Below are 24,036 nucleotides of genomic sequence, written 5' to 3'. Positions count from 1 at the left end.
GACTGGATGCAATGGACACAAGCTGAGCAAGGTTGGAAGTGTTTTTGCTATTTTTGTTTCTTACCTTTTTGTCTGAAAGTTTTGGGACTAAGTTTGTTTGTATATTGAATTGTTTGAGCTTCCCAGAGCTAGCCTCTGCAGCACTGTTGCCTTGGACTGTGTAACATTCCAAACTACTCTGCGTTTGTGTTCTTCCCTCTCAGCTTAGCTGGAGGCTAATTAGTTGGAGGAACGTAAGACACAGGGGAGCTCCATGTGAATGAGTTCCCCATCTGCAGGTATTCTGTGGGAGAGCTTCAAGGTTAGCAGTTTTCCTTTTTGGTTTTGTAAAGCTTTATTTTTCATACTGCAAGAGTTTTGTTTGCTCCTCTCTCCTGCTCTTTCCTGGTGAGGGAATATTGCTGGGACTATCCTAATCTCAGAGGGCTGGTGAAGAGGACCGAGGTAGAAAGCCAAAGTCTTGTATGATTTTTGTGTTTTAAATTGGAGCCAGGCTGTTGTTTGTGAAGCCAGTGTGGCCAGGTTGGCCCAGAGCTCTATGTTTTGGTTCTTATACAAAATGTATTGAAAAGTACTGCAAACTGCCAATAATACCAGGCAGTTTAACCAGAGGTCAAAAATAAAAGTACACCTTTACTTTTGGACATTCCTGGGTGTGTGCATTTTCCCTTGCCTGTATTCACTGTGAACATTGGACCTTATTGTTTTCACCCTAGGTGGTTGCCTAGACAGCCTGAAGGATTCCCTGGTTGAAGGGAATACGCTGGGAGGAGTTACAGTCGCGGGGAACCCAGCTCGTTGCGGTGATCAGGAGCTTGTGGGTTGCAACAGTATGTACCCTGTGCAGATGTAATTATTCAATCTGCAAGAGGCACTGAAGAATGGGAGTCAAAGGGCATTGTGTTTTCGTTTATATGCATAGAAAGTAGCATAGAAAAAAAAGGAGGTGATGAAATATAGTTTCCCTTGAGTAATTTTCAAAATAATAACACCACATAGGAATATACTTGCAAATTTACCAGTAGCTACACAGGGAGCTGTATGCACATACTATTTATAACTGTAGCTAATATAAAAAGTTACCCCTTCCATCATCCATTCCCCCATGAGATCATGCAAGAGATATTGGAAAATATCAGTTCCAGCCTCACTGCCATCAAGCCAAGAGAAGTAACAAGGTAACAAGCAATGATACTAGAAAAACAGCGAGCATAACTAATCATTACAATATAAATCTCTCCATTCCTTCAAATTCTGTCCTCAAGAACCTCAAAAGTTTTAAATACTAAAAAAGTTGATAAGAAAAAAGGACCCTTCCCCCCCCAAAAAAAAAAAAACCAAAAACAAAACCACATGGCTGGTTTTAGAAATTACTATGTTTTCAAGTTGAAGAAAAATAGTTTTTTCCCCTTTAAGAACCAAAAGAATGCTAATTTCTTAGTATTAAAAACACACACCAATACATGTTACCAAGCTAACCAGCCAGAAGCTAAAATACCTTGCAGTTTGAAGCATTGGGTTGCTGGTCTGGAATCTACTTTAGTGCAGCTAGGGCTCTAAACATACTGACAGGGTGAACATACATACCGGAAACAGAAGGCAACATTTGAAATCTTAAGCTAAAAAAGTACAAACTGCTCTTCACTAAAAGAAAAAGTCAGGTTGACTAATAATGGATTTAAAGTGCTATGGTACTGCTATTAAAAATAGCTAATACAAGTTTTCTAATCCTGTAACTTATAGTGTCCAGTAACTTCCAAAAAGAAAGTCAGTTCAGAAGGAGCCCATGATTTGTGACCATTTGTCAGGACATGAATAAGTTTATCTTGTCTCTTCTCATGGCACTGACCAAAGAACATGCTGCTTCATTTTGCATCATAGCTAGGCAAACACCTGCATGCCCACTCATTCTTATATACATTTCAAAGAGTGAAAGATGGCTTATGATCTCACTGTGGATCTAACATTTGTTGGTATCCTAATCTTCAAAGTTTTTAAGCATGTCATTTGAGACATGTTCTGACAGGATGGGAGATTTCTGGACAAGGGGCTGCTGAAAAGTTTTCAGCACAACCAACAAAGTTGGGGCTGTCTCAATACACTTAGTCCAGTGATTTTCCACTTTTTTTTTGTTGTTGTTGGAAAATACGGAATGAAAAGTGGAAAATCGCTGGACTAAGTGTATAGCCTTTGATGGAGACTGCCCCAACTTTGTTGGTTGGGCTGAGAACTTTTCAGTGGCCACTTGTATGAAGACATGCATGTTGACATATGCCCCTTTAGTCCTGGGTGAAACTTGTCCACATTATAATCAAGGGAGCATTCTGTCACTTTTTGCATTGTCCCTTTATAAACCTTAAGGGACAAAAGACCAACTTATTGTACAGTTTGGCATAGTGGTTAAAGTTGCAGCCTCAATGATGTTGTTCGTTCAAACCCCATGCTGCTTCTTGGGCAAGTCACTAAAGACATTAATCCTTCACTACCCCAGGTGAACTACATAGATTGTGAGCCCGCCGGGACAGATAGGGAAAATGTTTGGTAGTTTTGCTCTTTCTGAGGGGGCGCGATGTTTCTTCTACTGCTGTGCAATTTATTGCTATGTACGGTTCAGCCTATGTATTTTGTTTGGTGTTACACGTTGAATACTATGTATCACTGCGCACCTGTACTGTTGTTGAAGTAAGGCTGAATAAATTGCAGCTGTACTCACTTGAAGAACGAAGAGAGAGAGGGGACATGATCGAGACATTTAAATATATCACGGGTCGTATCGAGGTGGAAGAGGATATCTTCCGTCTTATAGGACCTTCTTCCACCAGAGGGCATCCGCTGAAAATCAGGGGAGGGAAATTTCATGGAGACTCCAGAAAGTATTTCTTCACTGAGAGGGTGGTCGATCATTGGAATGAACTCCCACGGCAGGTGATTGAGGCCAACAGCGTATTAGATTTCAAAAATAAATGGGATATTCATGTGGGATCTCTAATGAGGTGAGGGCAGGGGGTGGTGAGCAAAATCAAAGAGAAGGGTCAATGGAGTGGGCAGACTTGATGGGCTTTGGCCCTTTTCTGCCGTCATTTTTCTATGTTTCTATTGTGGACGGCAGTTGCTGTCTGAGTGTTTCTTGTCACAATAAACATGATATTTAAAAAAAAAAAAAAAATGCTTGAGTACCTGATATGTAACCTGTTCTGAGCTTCTTTTGGGAGAACAGGCTAAAAAAAAAGAATTGAATAAATTAGAGCAAAATCATCTTTCGGGGTATCTGTAGAACTGGGGCTAAATATCACCTATATAAATGAAATTTATGCCTGTTTTAGTATCCAATGATGTCATTGGAACATGTTTTGAAATGCATGAGTTTTGCACTGTTAAGTGATTTTGAGCTTTTAAAATTATAAAATGGATCTGATTTACTAATTTAGATATGCTCTTATTTTATTATTGGTTTTCCGTTCGGCATCAGTTTTATCTTTCTGCTGTTTTTGTAGTGGAGTAATATTTTTAACTTGGTTTTATTGTTCTTTTAATCAAGTGCTTGTAGTGAAGCATAATGTCATTTTAGAATTGTTATTAGTTTACCAGGGCACACTTAATAGTTATGGCAGATTCACCACAAAGTGCTGCTACATAGAGACAAGGTATGTGCTTCAAAGCGGTGCTTTGTTTTGGCAAGGACTGATTCTTTCTTCTACTGTATTATAAAACTGATGCATCGCTGCACAGGCTCTCAGAGCGAGTAAAGGATGGATCAGTAACAAGTATGCATATTTTTATACTACATTCATATTGTCCAAGTACAGGTCTTGCATATCTCAAGGGTACGGGAAGACATATTATGATGGAACTTAGCAAGTAAAATTCGTTCCAGAAGTATGCTCATAAACCAAATTGCTCGTATATCAAAGCGAGTTTCCCCATAGGAAGTAAGGGAAACTTGCTTTGATCCGTTCCACCTCCTCCCTCCTCCTCCGAGGCCACCGATGCTGCTCCATACCCCCCTCCCACGATCCAGCATCCTCACCCCCGCTCACATCCCCCTCCCCTGCGATTCTACATCCCCCCCCCCCGAGCACCAAAATGAAATCCCTTACCCCGATTGGGCACCGGCACCAGCACCAACGCATAGGACATGCTGGTGCCGGTGCCTGAAGATTCTCTCTCTTATGGACTGGGTGGTGTGTTGGAGATCCTCCCTCTTGCCTGTGCTGGGCTGGACTGGGCCTTGAGCATGCGCAAATGCTCAAGGCCCAGCCCAGCACAGGCAAGAGGGAGGATCTCAGACGCACCACCCAGCCCAGAAGAGGGAGGATCTTCGGGCACCAGCACCAGCATGTCCTATGCATTGGTGCTGGTGCCCAATCGGGGCAAGGGATTTTGTTTCAGTGCTCCGGGGGGGGGGGGGGGGGGCGGGAGGGATGCCGGATCGCGGGGGATGGCGCTCATAAATCGAGTCAAACTCGGTTTCCGAGGCACCGATTTTGCAAAAGTTTTGCTCGTCTTGCAAAACTCTCGCAAACCGGTGCACTCGTAAACCGAGGTTTGACTGTATGCGGGTTTATTGGTTCAATATTGCCTTGATAATGAATGCGATTGTTAGGCAGACTGGATGGACCACACAGGTCTTTATCTGCAGTCATTTACTATGATAGAGGTACCTCGAAGATGAAGAGTGGCTGGTGGTCCTCCAGAACAGGGTTGGGAACCACTGGCCTAGTGGTAGAGTTGCTGCCTCTGCACTCAGAGGATGTGAGATCAAATCCTATGGCTGTTCCTTGTGAACCTGGGCAAGCCATTTAATTCTCTATTGCCCCAAGTACAAAAAAATACCTGTATATATGTAAACTAGTTTGAGTGTGGTTGTACATAACTACAAAAAGGTGGTATACAAGTCCTTTTCCCTTTTATAATGTTGCACCTAAGTGTGCTTAATTCAGTTTTATGATTTAGCCCCCCCCCCCTTTTACAAAGCCGTGTTAATAGTAATAATAACTTTATTCTTTTATACCGCCATAACCAAAAGTTCTAGGCAGTTTACACTAAAGAGCTGGACAATCAGTGAAATACAATAATACAGCAAAAAATACAAATGTGTAAAATAGAATTTCAATAATAAAACTCACTAAGTAATAAACTTATCGAACAAAGTGGTCTTAATTAATTTCCAAAAACAGCAATAGGCTAACATAGCTGAATACATTTACCTAACCAAGATTATTGCCTACCAGCTTGAAATGCTAGGGTCCTATCTAATAAGGTCTTATATCTACACCCATTAATTTTTGGATAAAGCAAATAAGTAGAAGTTTCTAGTTTCTCTTGTTGGTCTATGTAACACAAAATGAGGAAAAAGGTAAGCTGGAGACAATCCCGATATCGGCTTAAAGCAGATACAGGAAAATTTGAATAATACTCTTGCCTCCAAAAGCAGCCAATGAAGTAAACGATAATATGGACTAATATGGCGCTAATACCACTGTGGACAGCGATATAAAATCCTAACACAGCTTCATGAAAGGGGGAGGGGAGGGGTAACTGAAGTAATTTTTTTTCTCTTTATCTGCTTAGGTAGGTAGGCATGGAACAGCTCCTACCGCTCCTGCCACAGCCATTGTTAGGGCAAAACATGGCTGTGTCGGGCTTTAAGAACAAATTACTTATGTGGTAAATAAATTTGGAGAATTTTATCATCAAGCAGCTGTTTTATTGCCACTCTAGTAGTAAAGTTTCCAAGGACTGTTTGGTCAATGTAGCAAACCTGTGGAGAGAATAGAATTGAAGCATCCTTATTTTTAAACTTTAATACAGGCACATTAGAAAGATTGTGAGCCCACCAGGACAGATAGGGAAAATTCTTAAATTACCTGTATGTAAACCTCAGAGTGTGGTTGTAAAACTACAAAATAAAAGGCAATATACAAGTCCCCAATCCCTTTCTGTCGTTTTACTTTCAACCCTTGCATGTGTCTGTCTGCGTTCTGATCCAGTGAAAGCATAGGATGACAGGAAAGCTAAAACAGTTTTAGCTTCTTCACTAATTGCTCACTCGCAAACCACTTAATGGGTACATTAAAAGCCTGCTTAAAAAAACATTTTGACATGCTGTGTTATGGTGGAAAGATGTAACAGCAGCATGAGTTCTGTTTATGCTTGCTTGGTTTGTTAATAGCTTCTGCAAAAGGAGGTCAATTCACCCCTGCTTTTTGGAAATTACACGCCAAAAAAGTTATTTGTCTTTATCTTGGGCAAATTTAAATGCAACCATATCGTGTTTGCATTAAATCTGCCTGGAAGCCCTAGTCACCTAGGCAACCCTGCATAAACCCTTTGCATGGTATAATTTTGGCCTGCCTTTGCCCCTCCAGTACAGAACACATGGAAATACGAGTCTCATTATCCTTGTTGGGTCATGGAAAGTCACTTCGCCAACATCAGCAATCTCTCTCTAAAGGAATAGAGAAAGCAGCACAGACTATGCTCAGAACAGCATCATCTCTGCAGTGGTTCTCAAACCGACTCCCAGCCAGTCAGGTTTTCAGGCGATCCTAATGAATATTCATGAGAGATTTGCATGCAGTGAAGACAGGACAGGTTTAGGGACCACTAATCTTCTAAGGATAGAAAACCAAAAAAGACTTGTATACATTTCAGTCACTGAAACATTTAAAATGTGTTCTGGGAACAGCACCAAAAGAAACAGATTTTATTTCCTTACTAAAATTTACTTTGGGGTGGAGTAGATAATGCTAGGAAGAGACTGGGGAAGGAAAGGGTTCCTATCAGTCCTTCAAACTATCCCCCTCCACAATCTGGAAGTGGTTTCTTAACATGGGTCAAGCAGCAAGAATCAAGAATTGAGCTCAGTGGGCACTGAAGCCATTAACATAGACCACACTGAGTGTTGAATATGGTCCTCGCTTTCAAAACCTTCCATGAAACGATTCCATGGTACATGAAAACTAAACTACAAATCTACTTCCCAAAGCGACCACTAAGGTCCCAAGGAGAAAAACGACGGACCATACCGCCTGGCTGCTCCCTCAAAACTGAAACAGCCCGCAAACGCTCCTACTCACATTTCATACCCAGACTATGGCACACCATCTCCCCATCTGTTAGAACACTAGATGGATTTTGGAGCTTCAGGAAGGCCATGAAAACCTTCCTCTTCATAAACCCAGCACCTTAAGGACATGCACCCAGGACCCAGAAATGCCATTCAGAGTCAACGCACCTAATCTCACCAGATGCTGCTAGTGTATATGTTTTATTGTCATGTCTATATTGTAAATTATGTCATCTCTGTCCTGTCCTGATTATATTGCGGATGTACTTTGTAACCCGTTCTGGGCTCCTTTGGGAGGACGGGCTAAATAACTGAATAAATAAATAATGAATAAATATATTATATACTCTGCAGCCATGCTAAAAAAAAAAAAAAAAGGGAAGGATCAAGCACATTTAGCATGAGAAACTTTCTACCAGGGCTAGGGCAGCATCAGAAGGATTGGTTGAGAGGAGATATGTATAGCAGCCAACTTCTCTAGCCTGGCTACCCAGCTGCACCCACCCTCCAAACATTCCCTGGTGGTCTAACTGCTGCCTCACCCCTCCTTTAACAACAAGAAAAAAAAAAATTGTAGGAAGCAGGAGTGACGGCTACTGCTCCTGATTCTCCAAGTGCCATCTTCAAAATAGCAATGCCACATTCAGTGTATTCTAGAATGCACTGGGTGGGGCCTATTCACATAAGGGGGGAAAAAAACTTCCTTATATGATAAGTATGGTAATGCAAGGGGCATTGCCATTTTGAAGATGGTGTCCAGGGAGTAAGCATTACTCCTACTTTCAAGGTATAGGGGGGGCAGGTTTCTGCTAGATCAGGCTAGGTGAGTGGAGGGGCTGTGCCTGGCCTAGCTGGGGGCCCCACTGGACCACCTGAGTATTTTGTAGCAAGAAAGGTTGGTGCCCGGTGTCACTATGCCCCCCTCCCCGCGTACCTCTTTAAAGTTTCACCAGTGCAAGCAGCATCTTTCACCTGCTGCCCACACCAGCCTTGGCTCCTTTCTGACATCATGCCCTGGTCCCGAAACCAGGAAGTGATGTCAGAAGGGAGCCGAGGCTGGTGAGAGTAGCAGGTGAAAAAGATGCTGTTTGTACCAGTGAATATGGTATGTGAGGGTGGTAGAGAGGAGGAAAGGCACCAGCAACCTTGTGAAGACAGCGCCCGGGGTGATCTGCCTCCCCTCCCCCTTACTACACCATTGATTCTATTTTAATGTTTTTTTTTAAGGGGGGGGGGAGTTAGGTTAAGGTAGATTTGGGGGTAAGGGACTTAAAAAAAAAAAAAAGAAGAAGAAAGACTTGGGCAACTTTCAGTACCTGAGCGCTGATTTGGCTCAGGCACTAACAGGAGACATTTTGTGCCATGACTTTTAAACGTGGTATGAATTTGCATGTTCATGCCACAGCAATTGTTCTGCTCTAGTTTCATGATAAAGTTACTGCAAACCTAATAGTAAACAAATCAAAATACAGACCCACCCCTTGCATGTTAAAAGTATGATCGACCTGTGTCACTAAAGCATTTCATATCCTCGAGTCAGCAGTTTGGACAAGTACTGACATGCAAATGGAAGACCATACTGCTATAGAAGCCTCAACTAAGACATACATCCTTTAACAGTGAACTGAACCCCAGGATTAAAACAAAGAGTGTAATGGAGCCAGAAGAGTCACTGCCTCCAAAGCTTGGATTACTGAGCCATACTTGCTCATCGGTGCAGTGTAGTGTAAATCAGCTGCCAAAGGCTAAACACAGGTGTCTCTCCCTGGTGCAGGGCTGCTGTGTTCACCGTTGATGCAAAAAACAGGTCATGTGCTTATATTGCTGGGAGAATGTATGTGCAGATCCTGGATTGCAGGAGATGATGGTAGAATAACATACAACCAAGAATCGAGGGGGGAGTTAAAAAAATAATAATAATAATAATAGATACTTGGGAAAAGGAGGAAGAAGCTTAGGGCTACCTGCTACATTCCTGGGTAAACTGCCCTTCCCACACTAAAACAGGATCCACCCCTTGTCTGGCTCTCTTGGTGATTTTGAAAATATTCTGTGTTGACCATTTATCTGAAAATGTTGGGGAACCCCTAACTCTTTGACCCCCCAAACTAAAGCATGGCCTAAAAATCTAGTTTTTAGTTTGAATCCAACTAGAATTCATTATAGGTACAGATCTTGACCTGTAGACACTGGAACCCACTTCTGGATTTCTGAGCACATTATTTCTTCTGTTATATGAAGAGTTTGAAATGTGACATACATCTTAATTCATTTGCTAAAACCCTTCAGCTTGATTGAATGCGGGGGGTTATTTCAGATAATTGTAATTAAAAAAAAAAGTCATGCTAGTGCTGAGAATGTGGGTGAAAAAATGGGCATTTACTTAAGTTAAACTTCTTTGGCATCAGACTGTGGAAACATTTGGTTTTTAGCAAAGTTAAAAAATATTTTGCATTACATTATACCTGTAACTATTAATACTGCTCTCATATCAAACATAAATAAAAGTAATGATAGACTTCAGATACATTTTTAGAAGAGGTTTAATGCCCCCCTCTCCTCCCCCCCCCCCCCCGACTCCTCAAAAAATACCCTGCGGTGCATTTTTTTTTTTTAACATACCAATGTGCAAAAATTGTAAAATGGTGAACTCACGCTTATTGTGAACTTGAATTTAAAAGGGGGTCCCTCAGAAAAGACAGCACCGTTGTCATCACTACCCGTCACCAGCCGATAAGGGCGGGTCTGTTTTATGTCCACACTGTTGATGACTTTATTGTGGCCAGCGATCTCGCCTACAGAGGAGCCAGTATCCCACAGAAAGACAGCACCAAACCTTAAAATAAAACCACAAACAGCATTTATATAGAAGGGCACAAATTAAATACTGGCACATCACGGTATTAACAGTTATACTCTTCAACCTATCAGCTCAAATTTTTCCTTAGATAGGAGAAAACCAAAAAACCTAGAAGGGGCAGGCTAACGTAACATTAGTGTGCACTAAGTACCATGTGGCCCACAGGTGTAAAACAGGGCTAGCATTTTGCATGTACTAAGCTTTAATAAAAAGGGCTTTTAAGTGCTCTGTGAAGAATTCCATTCCTGAATTTATAATGGAAACTAAGAGGTGGGCCCAATCCTGATCAGTGTTATAAAGCTCATCCTGTCACCGAGTACAGAGAACAATTTACTTATGGCTAAGAGGTCCCCACTAGGGGCTGGTCTCTTCTGGTATGTTTTGTTTAGCACTTCTCATATAGAGCATGCCTTATTTGGTAAAAATGTTCCAAGGGCAAGGTTTTGCTTTTCACTGCAGAAGCACAGGAATGGACAGAGGACAGGCCTAACCTGATAGGAGTATATGCACCTCTGTTGAGAGTTCTATGGCTGTAAATCACCTTCAGCCTGAGTAACCGTAACAGTTCATACTGCCAAGTAGCCATCTGTGGCATCTGCAGCCACACTAATCTTCCTCAACCCCTCAATCTGATTTTTATAATCGGGAGAAAAGCCTAATGCTGCAGTCTATGCTATTTCTGAACAGGCAGTTCCTCATACAGATCAGCAATAAATGATGCAATGTCAAGAAAATTATAACCACAGCAGTTTTTCTCCTTAAATGTCTCTGGCTAGGGTTTGCTTGTCACTTCAGTACTTCAACATAGTGACCCAGCAATTGCATTGCCAGAGGTTGTGGTAATAGCAGATAGCGTAGCTGGTTTTAAGAAAGGCTTGGACAAGTTCCTGGAGGAAAAAGTCCATAGTCTGTTATTGACAAAGACAGGGGGGGAAGCCACTGCTTGCCCTGGATTGGTAGCATGGAATATTGCTATTCCTTGGGTTTTGGCCAGGTACTAGTGACCTGGATTGGCCACCGTGAGAATGGGCTACAGGGCTTGATAGACCATTGGTCTGACCCAGTAACGCTTTTCTTATGTTAAGACAGATCTCTAACCCAAACTTTGAAATTAATAAATCTTGAGATGATCATTATCAACATTCACATTTAATCCCCCCCCCTCTTTTATGAAATTGCGCTAGCTTTTTTTTAATCACTGGCCATGGCGGTAAATGTTCCGACACTCATAGGAATTCTATAAGCATTGGAGCTTTTACAGCCGCAGACTGCGATAAAAAAACGCTAACACGGTTTCATAAAGGAAGGGGGTAATTTTTCCTCATTATTTATTAAAGATATCTATTAAATTCTCAATTTGCAGTTTGGATTTAGAGGCTGCAATTCATTTTGCTCCCAGAGCAGGTGTCAACAGCTGAAACAGCAACAAGACTGGTGGAAGTATTGGGTATTTAATGCTCCTATCAGATCAGAATGGAGCTTCTGGTACTAACAACTTAGAACTGGACACTGAAAGAACATGTATTTTTTATATATAAATTGAGAAGCATAGACAGAGATTAGAATTGCTGCATTTTGAGATTATATAACATAAAAATTGTATTTATATACTGTAACACTGTGAAAAATATTAAACTTATAAAAATTTAGCAAATAAATAGATCTTTCACAATTTTCTAAAATGAGAGAGAGAGGTGTATATATACATACACACACACACACATATATATATATTTCTTTTTTTAAATGAGGCAGATATTATATTGTGCGTGTGTAAGATATTATATTGTGCGTGTGTAACATGCACAGAGCATCTATGCCCATTAAAGAAGGAAAAAAAAAAGTTTCCTGCCCCGAACAGCTGAGTGGCAGACGGCTGCTTTCTGGGCTTCCCCTGCCTATCATCTGCTCAGGCTTTCCCTGCCGGCTCTGCACATGTGCAAGCGTTGCTTTCACAGCAATCAATTGGATAGCTGAGTCGGGGATTACGACGAACATCTGCATGAATCATTTGCATGCAAATGTTTTAGTGCACTGTTCTTCAACCGCCGGTCCGCGGACCGATGCCGGTCCGCAGAAAATTCCTGCAGAGGGCCAGCGAGATCGACGCGGTTAAATTTCCCGTCAGCATCTCTTCCCCTTTCCCTTCCAGGGCTTAGGATCGGCTGCGGACAGCAAAAAGAAAAACAGAAGCCGCGGGACTTTTCCTCTTGCCTGCATCGCTATAGGCTCTGCCGATCCTGATCCCGCCCCCCTCTGAAGTGACTTCCTGTGTTTGAGGGGCAGGATTGAGACTGGCAGAGCTTATAGCAAATAACAAAGCAGGCAAGAGGAAAGGTCCCGCAGCTTCTGTCTTTGTTCAGAGTTCTGGGCAAGGGAACTATAAGTAAACTGATGCGAGTTAAGAACCAGGCTGCTTCCAATTTAGTGTTAGTTATGGTGAGACCAGCCATTGTGACACTGGAGTCACTCTGGGGCCAGCAGCCAAGGGAGGGAATAAGAGATGCTGGATTCCCACGTGTTGTGGGAAGGGGATGGTAGACAAGGGGGGGGGGATTGGTGTGGCAGAAGGGAGATGGTGGATCCCCTTGGAACTGCAGGAGGCAGAGAGACATGAAAAATGCTGAACAGGAGGGTGGAGTATGAAGACATAAGTAAGATGTTGGACATGGGTAGAGGGAGTAGGGAGACAGAGGGGATATGCTGGACATGGTGAAGGGGGAATAGGGAGACAAGGAGAAGATGCTGAATAAGGAATGGAGGGAGTAGGGTGATGGAAGGTATCTGCTGGATTAAGATGGTGAAAAGAGGGGAGGTACTGGAATACGTTCAATATAAAATCATAACTGAGGCTTGTGCCGATGGGATCAGATGGTTTGCGGGGACCAAGCTTGCGGAGACGGGGAGGAAATGTGTTTTTTAAATTTCAGTCTTAGTAGTTTGCCGGTCTACAAAATAATTATTTTATTTCTGCCGGTCCACAGGTATAAAAGATTGAAAAACACTGTTTTAGTGCATCAATAGCTCTTTCTGAAATCAGCCAAAAAAATAAATAAATAAATTGGATCAGTGAAGATACACACGGACTTACCAATCCTCTTAGTGCATCTAGCCCTCTCTGAACTGTAGCTCTTACCATGATTTGCCTGCCAACCAAGAGAAGCACTTCCTTGCTCTGGTACCCTATAGCTTTGTGCGAATCCGAATTGCATGTTGCTGAATTTTGCACTGGTCTTGTGGCAAAGGCAACAGCCCACAAATTAAAAAAAAGAGGGCAAAAAACTATCAGCTGCCAGAGAAAATTTCTAGTCATTATGGCAACCTGGTAACCGATTTGTTGAGCCCTGGTATAAAAGAGGAGTCATATGTTCATCCTATCTTAATTTATTTCCAACTATAGTCCAACATTTGATTTTTTTTTTTTTTTTTATCGTTTTTCAATAACATATCAAGTATCCACTTGTACAGAAAGGTAAAGTTAGACAAAAATAAAATACAGTACAAATTATAATCTAACAACACAATATATCTTAACTTTAACTCAAGTCCTCAATATAGGTCTAAGATGTAAAATCAGTGAGAATTTAACAAAGAAATAGAAATAAGAAACTAACAATTATGTTGGCTAAGACAGGAGATCAAACATTCTGAGTACTCCATATTCCTCCTCCTATTTTCAGTCAAGCAGCTGACAAGAAGGTTGTCAGTTGGCTAGGATCAAAGAAAACATATTTTTGCATTTGATAGACTATCACGCATTTACATGGGTGACGAAGAAAATAGGTTGCCCCAAGAGCTATAACACCTGGCTTTAACAACAAAAATTCACGACGACGTTTTCCTATGTCTTGTGACAGATCCGAATACATATGTATTTTATACCCTAGAAATTCTGTGTCTATTTTTAAAGAAAAGTCTTAATAGCCAATTCTTATCCAGTGCTAAGGCAACTGTAAGAAGGGTTGACGGCTTTGCGACTTCCTTATCTGAAAGTTCTAGCATTGTAGAAATATTAAGCTTTGTTTCCCTATTAATATTAATAGGTAAATAATACACTTGGGTGAATGGAGGTAACAAATCTTCAGTAATTTCTAACACCTCCATCATATAACGTTTCAGCATAACTCTCGGAGTTGCCGAAGCAACTCTGGGGAAATTAATTAGTCTACGGTTGTTATTGCAGGAAAAGTTTTCTAGAGATTCCAGTTTTACCTTAAATTGATATTATCTCTCACAAGTGTTTCTGTTATTTTGTTTGGAAACTTTCATTTCTTGGGAAGAATTTAATGTTGAACTTTTCAAATCTTGTAGACCAACTTTGATATTTTTAATTTCATTTTCTTGGGTGTTAATTTTATGCTCTAACTGTGAGAGCTGAGGATTAATTGTTTTAGCTAAATCAGCCACAAGGTCCCAAATAGCTTCAAGAGTTACCTCTTGGGGCTTCTTTAATGTAAAGGAAAGTTGGTTTGGGGTTTTTTGTTTTTTTTTTAAGAAAAGCGAATGTTCTCTCCAACTGAGGTTCCCTCTTGGCTACTGCTCTCCTACTCACAGACAGGTCATGGTGCTGGCAAATCCCCAGATTCGGAAGGAATACCCTGTGCGTACAGGGATTCCAACTAGAGAATGACACGGTGACAAAATTCATCACCGTTCCCGTCCCGACGGATAACCGCGGGAAGCCATCTTCATGTCATTCTTTAAGGAAAGAGGGAAGAATCAGAGTATGAATGGCCACAACCACTGACCCGCAAGCTTTGCTTTGAAGAATGCTGGTGTAGAAGGACTGAGGTTGAAATAAACACTAGAAAATGACATGGGATTATTTCCTGCGGTTATCCACAGGGACGGGAACGGTGATGAATTTTGTCACCGTGTCATTCTCTAATTCCAACTCCAAGCTCCTCTCTATGCTCCTATTAGCCTCTGGGGAGAGTCCCACATCGACTTCCAATAGGTCCTCCACCCACGGGGACCTGGCAATCCGGGGAGGAGGGGGGAGACACTCCAGCGCCGGGGCTCAAGGTAGTTTCTAATCCCAAGGAGAACGCCTCCCGTCTCGCACCGGCGCATCTCCAGCGGGCATGCCGATGCTCCCGTGATGTCCTGCATTCGGCACAGGAGCTCGTCTATATTGCTGAGACCGGACGAGCCCGAACGCCGCGAGGCTCCAGTGACACTGCGCCCTCTCCATTTCGGCATGTTGCAGGTATTTAAAACACGGAAAGAAGTTTAGACGAGCACTCTGAAGCAGAACGCTTGGCCAAACAGTTAATCTGCCGTCTTGGATACCCTGATTATGTATATCGTCCATTTGATTTTTTTTTCATCTTTAGTTTATATATTAAAAATGTTATGCGACTAATTCTATTGTGCAAATTTTATGCATGTTAAAATTTTGTCTCGTACCATGTTAACCTATACACACTAAATTTAAGGTGTGCACTAAGGAACCAATTAATGACTACAGTACACATTCCTAAAGTTCATTAGTCTTCAAACTCTGATCTTTCCAGTAAGGGTTCTTAGGGTACCAAAAACAAACAAAACAAAACAGTGTTTTAGCTGCAAACAAGTGAGCATTTAGGGGAATTTATTAGTGTGTGTACATTAGAGAATGACACGGGGAAAAAAAAATTTGGCCCCATCCACACAAGCTCAGTCCCTGTCCTCACCCTGTCCCCACGTGATCAGTCCCCGTCCCAGCAAATCATCTGATCCCATCTACCCAAGCCTCATATAGTTATGATTTTTTAATTGAACTTATTTTATTAAAGTATAAAAAGAAACAATATTCTGTACAATTGTCATTTCATAAACACAAATAATACAGAGCAGGATCAACAAAACCCCTGAATAAGCCAAATTATTAAATGCTACACTGAAAAATTATGCCAACAGAATACCGCAGTCACACATGACAGGAATAGAGTTAAGAGAGTGCAACTAGGGCAACTGTCTCCTGGTCAGAGAGAGCCCTAAGCTAGCTGGAAGCTTATGAAACACGGCTTGGGCTTTATGGTCCCCAGTTATGTCTAACACCAGCTCTAGCAGGATACTCATTTCAAATTTGATATATTCTAATCTCAAAATAGTAAATAACTATTTTTTCCTACCTTTTGTTGTCTTGTCATTTTATTCTTCAAATCATGTTGGTCTCAGGCACTGGTCTCTGTTTTCTTTTGTCTTTTCTTAACTCATTTGCCAGGGTCTACCGACCATTTGACATTTCTTCTACTCTGTGTATGTATCGTTCCCCATGTTCAGCATCTCCCTTCTCTATGTCTGCTTTCCCCTGTACCCATTTCCCTGCCTTCATCATCTCACCATTCTATGATCTCCTCCCCCAGTGTACAGGGAATGGGGAAAGAGAGAGAGAGATCCAGGGTGCATCTCTCCCACTCCCTCTACAGCCACATCCAACATATCTCTCCCTCTCTCATCCCCTGATAATGCGCAGCATTTTTCACCATTGTCCACCAGCCCCATGCCCAACATTTCTCCTTCTATCATCCCTCTCCAGCACCATGCCACACCTCTCCATCCATCACCATATCCAATATTCCTCCCTCTTGCATCCCCTTCAATCTGTCCCTCTGTTCCCTCTCCACCATTTTCCCCTCTCATCCTTCTGTTCCTCATATCTCTACCCAACAATTTTCCTCTTTCTTCCTGTCTCCATGTGTGCCATCTCTTCCCCTCTCACTCACACTCATGCCCAACAATTCTCCCATTTTATTCTCTCCTTCCCTTCTATGTCCCAAGTTAATGCCCCTCTCTTCCTTCTGTGTCGCGAGTTTGTGCCCCCCTCCCTGCCTTCCAGCCTTTGTCCCAAATTTGTGTCCCTCCTATGTCTCAATGCGCTCCTTCACCCCCCCTCTTTTCTCCCACATTCATATCTCCTCTCTCCCTTACTTGTTCCCTTCAGGGATGCCAGCTTGGCTGCTCCTTCTGCCTTTAGCCACACTTGTTCTTTGCAGGGATGAGGGCAGTGGCTCTCGTACACTATACGTAGCTGATCCGCAAGCCTTCCCTCTTGACGCAAGGTCTGACGTCGGACAGATGGCTTCCAGGTCAGCCACGTTGCCCGCATCACTGCAAAGAACAAAGTACAGTTGAAGGCAGGAAAGAGCAGCCCACCTGGAAGAAGGACTGTTGAGGTATCTGGGATCCCCAGCTGACCCGGAAGGCATCCATCCAACACCAGCTCTCACATCACAGGGAAGCTGGCCTGTTTACAAATGGGATCCCAGGCAGCAGCAAACGAGTGGCTTCACATTGGGAAGAAAAGGGTGGGAGACCCACGCAGTGTGCATACCTCCCTCCCCCCAAGCGATTAATGGCAGCAAGGAACGAGGGGGTGCTTCCAACTGTGGGGACAAAGTTTTTCACTGTTCTCAGGGTCGATTAACAATTTTGTTCTCATGTCTGCGGCGAGTCAGGCTTTGGCATCTCCATAGCTGCAGGCAAATCCGGACCACTGCAGTGTTTGTTCACCATGTCATTCTCTAGTATACACAGTTTACTTGGTGAATTTGCATGTGGCAACCATTAGTGAAGTGGCATGACAGTTGGCACATGCTAATTCCTACAGTATTGTGGAACGTGGTGGGAACTATGTTTTTTAGTTAGTACACAGTAACATGCAGTATACTGCCATCGATACAAAATAGGGAACATAAGCACATCTGGACTAATTTACTATCTAAATTTTGAAGTTGAAGACACTTTTTACACATGCCTTTAAAAATGAAGAAGCTTCAACATTTACACTTGGTTTGCGTGCTTCTATATAATGTGATCAAACCCATCCAAAACAGCAAACACCCCTTTTCTTCCCCAGATTTATAATAAAGAACCCTTAGACATTACTTACGTCTCCCTGCCTTCACCAACAGCAGCGATCCTCTTGCTGTCCTCAGTCCAAGCAATGTCCTTAATTTTTCCAGCAAAAGGCTGGTATTCATACTTCAGCAAATGTTCCTTCTGCGTGGTATCCCAGATCCTCAGTTTTCCAGAGACATCTACCATAATAAAGATGAATACACCACTACTCAAGCGAGGAACAGCAAATCACGTGACTCATCTGTCTACAAGAGAGCCCAGCTCTATGCAACACAAGCACTACACATACTAAATTATCTCCATGGATAACCACCTACACAGATTTAAAAAAAAGAAGTTATTTTGCATTTCAACTGGCAATTATATCGTACACTAAAGAATACTAGATCTTTCAACACTGAAAACTGGTTTACAATGCAAATTAATCTGACAAATAGAACAAAAAGATTATAATAAAGCCCTGCACTTTTGACTTCTGCTGCAACCTCCAGCTAGAGATTAATGTTATGCACCTATCAATTTGAAACGCTACCCAGAATGTCCAGTTAATGGCCCAAAACCCAACTCTCAGTCACAATGATTTTGATTGCAAGTGATATTTGCTGCAGCTTAGTAAAAGGAACCTGAGGAAGCTGGATTTAAAAAATTCCTGGAGGATACGTTAGTAAACATTGGTAGCCTGGTAGTCTTTTGAAATCTAGTACTTAACCCTGTGTGTGAGTTATAAAGTATTGATCTTGTCCGATATCTTTGACTGTTAGAAAAAAGTGGAGTTGGATTTGATGAAACTTTGGTTCAATTCATTTTGCCAATTCTTAAGCTCTTGTGCAGTGCTCCCAAAATATCAGTCCTAAGCTTTTTATCACAAAAAACAAAGAAACAAAAAAAAGTCCAATTCTTTTCCTACAAAAATCATATTTTCAGGGACTTTCCCTTTTTTTCTTTGATCAATTAAGGAATCCATAACATTCACTGCCCTAACTTCAGCCTACACTTACAGATTTTCACACGCAGATGTAGGTTGCCCCCAGCATCACTTTGAACAGCAGTCTACAAACCCCCAGCCTATTTTGTCTAGCTCAGCACATGAGACTATGCCCTCATTATTTTAAAATGGCTGGAATGAAAGCAAAACCTGACATCAGAATCCGAGACGGGCAGTGTCATTCTTGGAGGGAAAACCAAAGCAGCCTCGCTTCAAATCTTATATGAAATTTTTTAGAGAAACCCCCAACCACCTGAATCAGACATGCTTTCTGAAGGAGTAGCTGTGAAAGAGTCTTAACCATATGTGTATGTTGAATTCATCAAGCAGTATTAAGGCTTAATGCACCTTTAACATGCATCAAAGTAATTGGTGCACACTAAATTCTAAGGCCCATTTTATAACTATGGGCTCTTAGGCCCCAATTCTATAAATGGTGCCTAAAATTTAGGTGCCGAATAGTGCGGCACTTAAGTGCGATTCTATAAAAGCTAGGTGCACTTCACAGAATTCCACTTAATAGTGCTTAAAGTGGGCTGAGGCATCTTAACTTTAGGTGCACTCCATGCCAGGGTTTTCTTGGCCTAAATAAGTGCACCTAAGTCCCAACACTGACACCTACATGAACACACCCAAGTTCCGCCCCTAACCACACCTTCACAATGCCTACTTTCTGGTAGGTATCATGAACCAATGAAGTGCAATTTACATCAATTACAAGTGCAATGTACATCAATTACAATTACAGCACCAATAAGCCTTTTAATTAAGTTAGGCACATTGATCTAGGTGCCTAACTTTAGGTGTCATTTATAGAATCAGGGCTTTTGTAATCACGACTTTAGAGTTTAACATGCTAATTCCCTTAATGCATGTTAAAGTGCCTTAAACCCCAATGCCATTGGATACATTCCACCACCCCCCAACCTCCGAATCTTAGATAAAGTTTTTAACAAGCCCAAAATTCTTTTCAATCTGTACCAAAAGTATGTGGCCAACTTTTTACTAAAGATTATAGCTTCACCTTCTTACTATGATGCTCCTGGTGGAATTCTGCACGACTGTGCAGTGCAGAATTTCTGCAGATTTGCGAAGTCATGCAGAATTCCACTTTGGCGATGGTGTCAGATTCATCGGGTCACAGTATTGCCAGTGATTCTCATATGCTGCCTGCGGCAGAGGAAGGGCTTCCAGATTAGCAGCAGGCAGCATATGGGAATTGCTGCCGACACCACGATCTGAAGCAAGCCTTACTTAGGGAGAGTACAGGGGAGGTGAGCAAGGAAAAGATGCTGGTAAAGGGGGAGAGTGAAATGTTGCACATGATAATGGAGAGGAGAGATAGTGCATGGGAGTGCATGGAGGTGAATAGAGAGGTTTGACACAGGGCACAAGGCAGGGGGCGAGATGGTGGATAATGGAAAATAAAAATGTTAGATATGGCAGTGAGAGAAGGGAGAGAATCAGATGTTAGACATGGGGGTGGATAAGAGGGAAGGAGAGATACAAAGCAAGTGAAGCGGCAGGAGGGGGGAGATGTTGGATACAGGAACAGAATGGAGTGATGGATAGATGTCTGGCAATGAGAGTGAGGGGAAAGAGAGAGATAGGCTACAAGGGTGGGGAGGAAGGAAGAGGGAGCAGATGCTGGGCTAAAAGGGTAGAGTACAGAAGATGCTGAGAATGGTAGAATCCTGAGGGGAAGGCAATGAAATGGATGAGAGGATAAATATTACAGAGGGTAGTAATATGGTAATGGAGGGTGGGGTGTATTGAAGATGAAAGGGAATGGAGAGCCGAGAAAGGTAGCTGAAAAGTGAAAAAAGAAGAGAAGGGTAGGAAAGGCAGAAATGAGCTAAAAAGGAATGATCAATGTCACAGGCAGGTGTAGTGAGGGAATAGACAGGAGAAAAGTCAAATGAATAACAGTTGAAGGAGAATTAGCATATGATGGGAAAGCAGAAAAGAGAAACTGGAACAGACATGATGGAAAAATAAAACGTCCAAACAACAAAAAGGTAGAAGAAAAACATTTTATTTTAAAATGTTTTAAATGGAATATGGATAATTAGCAAAAAAAAAAAAAATTGCTTAATGTTGTGCACAGAATTCCACCAGGAGAGAACCAGTGCCTTAAACATTCCTGTTCACTATTGCTACAAGCTGTTGTCTAGCCTCCAACTGTACTATCAACACAGGAAGTAAATAATTCAGACTACTTCTTTGAGGCACTGCACAATATGTATACATACCCTTTACCAATACCCAGCTGGATTAGGAAGATGGAACTAAATATGTAGCAAGCTTCTACATTTTTCTTAACAACCAGGGGCAAAAAGTAACATTAGACATGACTACGTATATTTTTATTCAATTTTTTTTGTAAGTTCAAAAAAATGTATTATTGCAAACCATCTGTTAAAATTTTGTAAACAAAATTCAACTCCTATTTTCTACATATTTCTCTTCAGAATTTTGCCACAATTCTTCTCTACCATTGCCAGGATAATTAAAACAAAGCAGGCTTCTCCACATCTGTCCTGGAGAGACACCAGTAATAGTAGATTCTCAGCATGTCCATAATGAATATGCAGGAGCTCAGTTTGCATATATAAGATCTCCAATCCATGCAAAACTAATTGTGTATAATTATGGATATTCTGAAAGTCTGGTTGGCAGAGTATTCCTAGGACAGATTTAGAAAGCCCTGGAGTGGCATTTTTAACAATACAGAGCTTGCAATTTTTTTTTTCTTCAGTAGGATATGGATAACTAGCAAACACATGGCTTAATTTTGTGCTCAGAATTCTGCCAGGAGAGAACCAGTGCCTTAAATATTCCTGCAATAGTGCAATCATAGCAGTGGCTGCTTGACTATTCTTGGTAACCAAGACATAGAATTACCAAACTGATCAGAATCTTCTATGCTTTCCCCATGCACTATGTTGAAGAGAAGTTGATACAATACCTCCAGAGACTATATAAAATCCGCTGGGAGCATACTTGGCAACAACAACTTGGTGAGCGTGTTCAGTATAGACATCTGCTATTGCTGGATTCTACAATTATAAAACCAAGCACAAAACAAAAGGTTTTATTTTCAAAAGTTTACTAAGCCTGCAGCACTGATACAAGACAGTGGTTCAGAACAGTTATTGTGGGCTCCTTTTACTAAGGCGCGCTAGCGTTTTTAGCACACACAGGAAATTACTGCTCGCCGCGCTACGCGGCTAGAACTAACGCCAGCTCAGTGCTGGCATTAAGGTCTAGTGCGTGCTATTCGCAGCTTAGTAAACGGAGCCCTGCATCTTTTATAATAAAATATTATCTGGGTTCCTCAGTCTTGAGATCTTCACATTCCAATCTCAGAAATAAAAGCAGAACCTCAGTTTTAGTCTATACTGAACAGTAAACATCCACCCTGTCTATCCACATCTTGTATATGATCACTACTGTCTACATGGGAGGTAGAGCAGAGCCTTCATGTAGCTCATACAAGCTATTGACAGCCTGCATTTAGCTCTATGACTGATGCAATCATGTTGCCTTCTGTGACAACTATTGAAGTAGTAATCACAAGGTACCCATAGAGAAATAAACTTAAATGTAGCTTGACAGTTTATAGTAATAATATGCACACAGCAATCTCAGGACTGTCAAAGAACAGTAGATTACATTATACTGTTATTTAATAAGCAGGAATTGTGTCAAGAGGGCCAAAAAATATGGAAGGTGGGCATGAAATTACCCAAGGTTCCATACCTTTGACCTTCTGTCTGGATACAAAAGTCGTTAATTACAGCTTGTCAGTGTTGTCAATGCTTAGCTCACACTAAGAATCAGCTTTAACACAGACATAATTCACTTGGCAATTTTATGTTCATTCCGAGTTGTTTCGATGCTAGACAGAGTACAAGATAAGCAACACTGGACAGATTACACAAGCCTTATTCATCATTATTTGATGGCATGAATACAACACAATTGAAAAATTAAAAACAAAATATAGCCATAAAAGCCTAGCTAGCACGTGACAGATAAAAAAGGGGGAGAAACTACACACAAGAAACATCCGTAACAATCATCCTAGCTAGAACTACTGTTAGAGCATTTCTATGTATCCTTCAGCTGCAACATTGTCTATGAATAAGGAAACGAGTAGCGCACAACAGTAACTAGCAACAGTCCAGAGCGTTACCTCAATGTTTCTGATGATCACGCTTTTACCATTTGTGTAGAGGAAGTTATTGCCCTTAGGATCACCTCCAACAACTTTGGATACTCCCCTTTCAGTTTGTGGGAGGCTAGCAAACACACTTTCTGTAAGAGCACAAAATCTGCAGTTAAGTTTTCTCCAATCAACACATTGCTTTGAAGAAATCTAAAAGGTTCCCTTGAAATGATTTTCGCAGTCACAAAATCACAATTTTAATACACAAATTCAAAAAGAAAGAAGTAGAAGTACTTGGCATACGTCTACAAATGTTTTGCGGAACATAAGGCGTCAGATTTCAAGACACTCTAGAAAAGGCTTTCTGTGAAAAATAAAGTTAATTGTAACAAACCTAGATCGGCTATACACAGCAATGATAGACACGAGATCTATAAGTGGGAAATTAGAGCTAAGTGGCAAACTGGAAGAAATCCCCAAACATTGCCACGTTACACGCCCCGTGCATCCAAGATCATTTGTTAAATCCCAGCAGATCGGCACCAGAACCGCTTCCAGCCCCCGCATTCCGCAGCTCAGGTGGAGAGAAGGCGAGGCTCAGCAGTCCCTTTTTTGCACTGTCTCACGTACAGACGCAGCTACTCACTGATCGCATAAGGCATCGCTCTGCCGGGTGCTCGTAGCAGAGAAACACTTTACTGCTTCTCTCACCACCGCTGTCTGCTCTTCCCGCCGACGGCCCACACACCTCCCGCTCCTGCAGCTACCGCCCGGCGCCAGTCACTGCAAACCCGGAAGCGAGCGGCAATCCCGGGGCGCTGCCTCGACTGTAACCATATATAGTCAACTCTGCTCCTGCGCTCGCTCAGCCTCCAGCTCCCACCCCTCCGTCCAGGCGGAAGTGACGCTACTGAGCAATGGGTTGCGAGAGCAGAACCTGAATCAGATGGAACGTCTGGAGGCGGAGCAGGGGAATGGGCTCGGAAGAGGAGTATAATGCTAGAGCTTTTCGTTCGTTCTTTATGGCTTTTGGAGCTGTAAATTTGTTGGAAGAGAATGTGTTTTTTTATTTCATTTGATATAGCTTTCAATCATTAATCCTACTC

The 24,036-nt window shown here is 41.9% G+C and overlaps 1 protein-coding gene across 1 annotated transcript in view; it reads right to left on the bottom strand.

Moving 5' to 3' along the window:
* WDR1 (WD repeat domain 1) overlaps positions 1–23,812 on the bottom strand; it is a 76,393-nt gene extending 52,581 nt beyond the window's left edge. The window contains exons 1-5 of the mRNA XM_033949167.1: positions 23,577–23,812; positions 22,958–23,079; positions 21,728–21,818; positions 17,806–17,953; positions 9,725–9,905 (exon numbers count right to left, since the gene is read on the bottom strand). Of these exons, the coding sequence (XP_033805058.1) occupies positions 9,725–9,905; positions 17,806–17,953; positions 21,728–21,818; positions 22,958–23,079; positions 23,577–23,592 (558 nt within the window). The 5' untranslated portion in view covers positions 23,593–23,812. The remainder of the gene's footprint in view (positions 1–9,724; positions 9,906–17,805; positions 17,954–21,727; positions 21,819–22,957; positions 23,080–23,576) is intronic.
* Positions 23,813–24,036: the final 224 nt, after the last annotated feature.

Source organism: Geotrypetes seraphini, chromosome 1, assembly GCF_902459505.1.
Source record: "Geotrypetes seraphini chromosome 1, aGeoSer1.1, whole genome shotgun sequence".
Classification (NCBI taxonomy): domain Eukaryota; kingdom Metazoa; phylum Chordata; class Amphibia; order Gymnophiona; family Dermophiidae; genus Geotrypetes; species Geotrypetes seraphini.
This window is presented reverse-complemented; position numbering and strand designations above follow the sequence as displayed.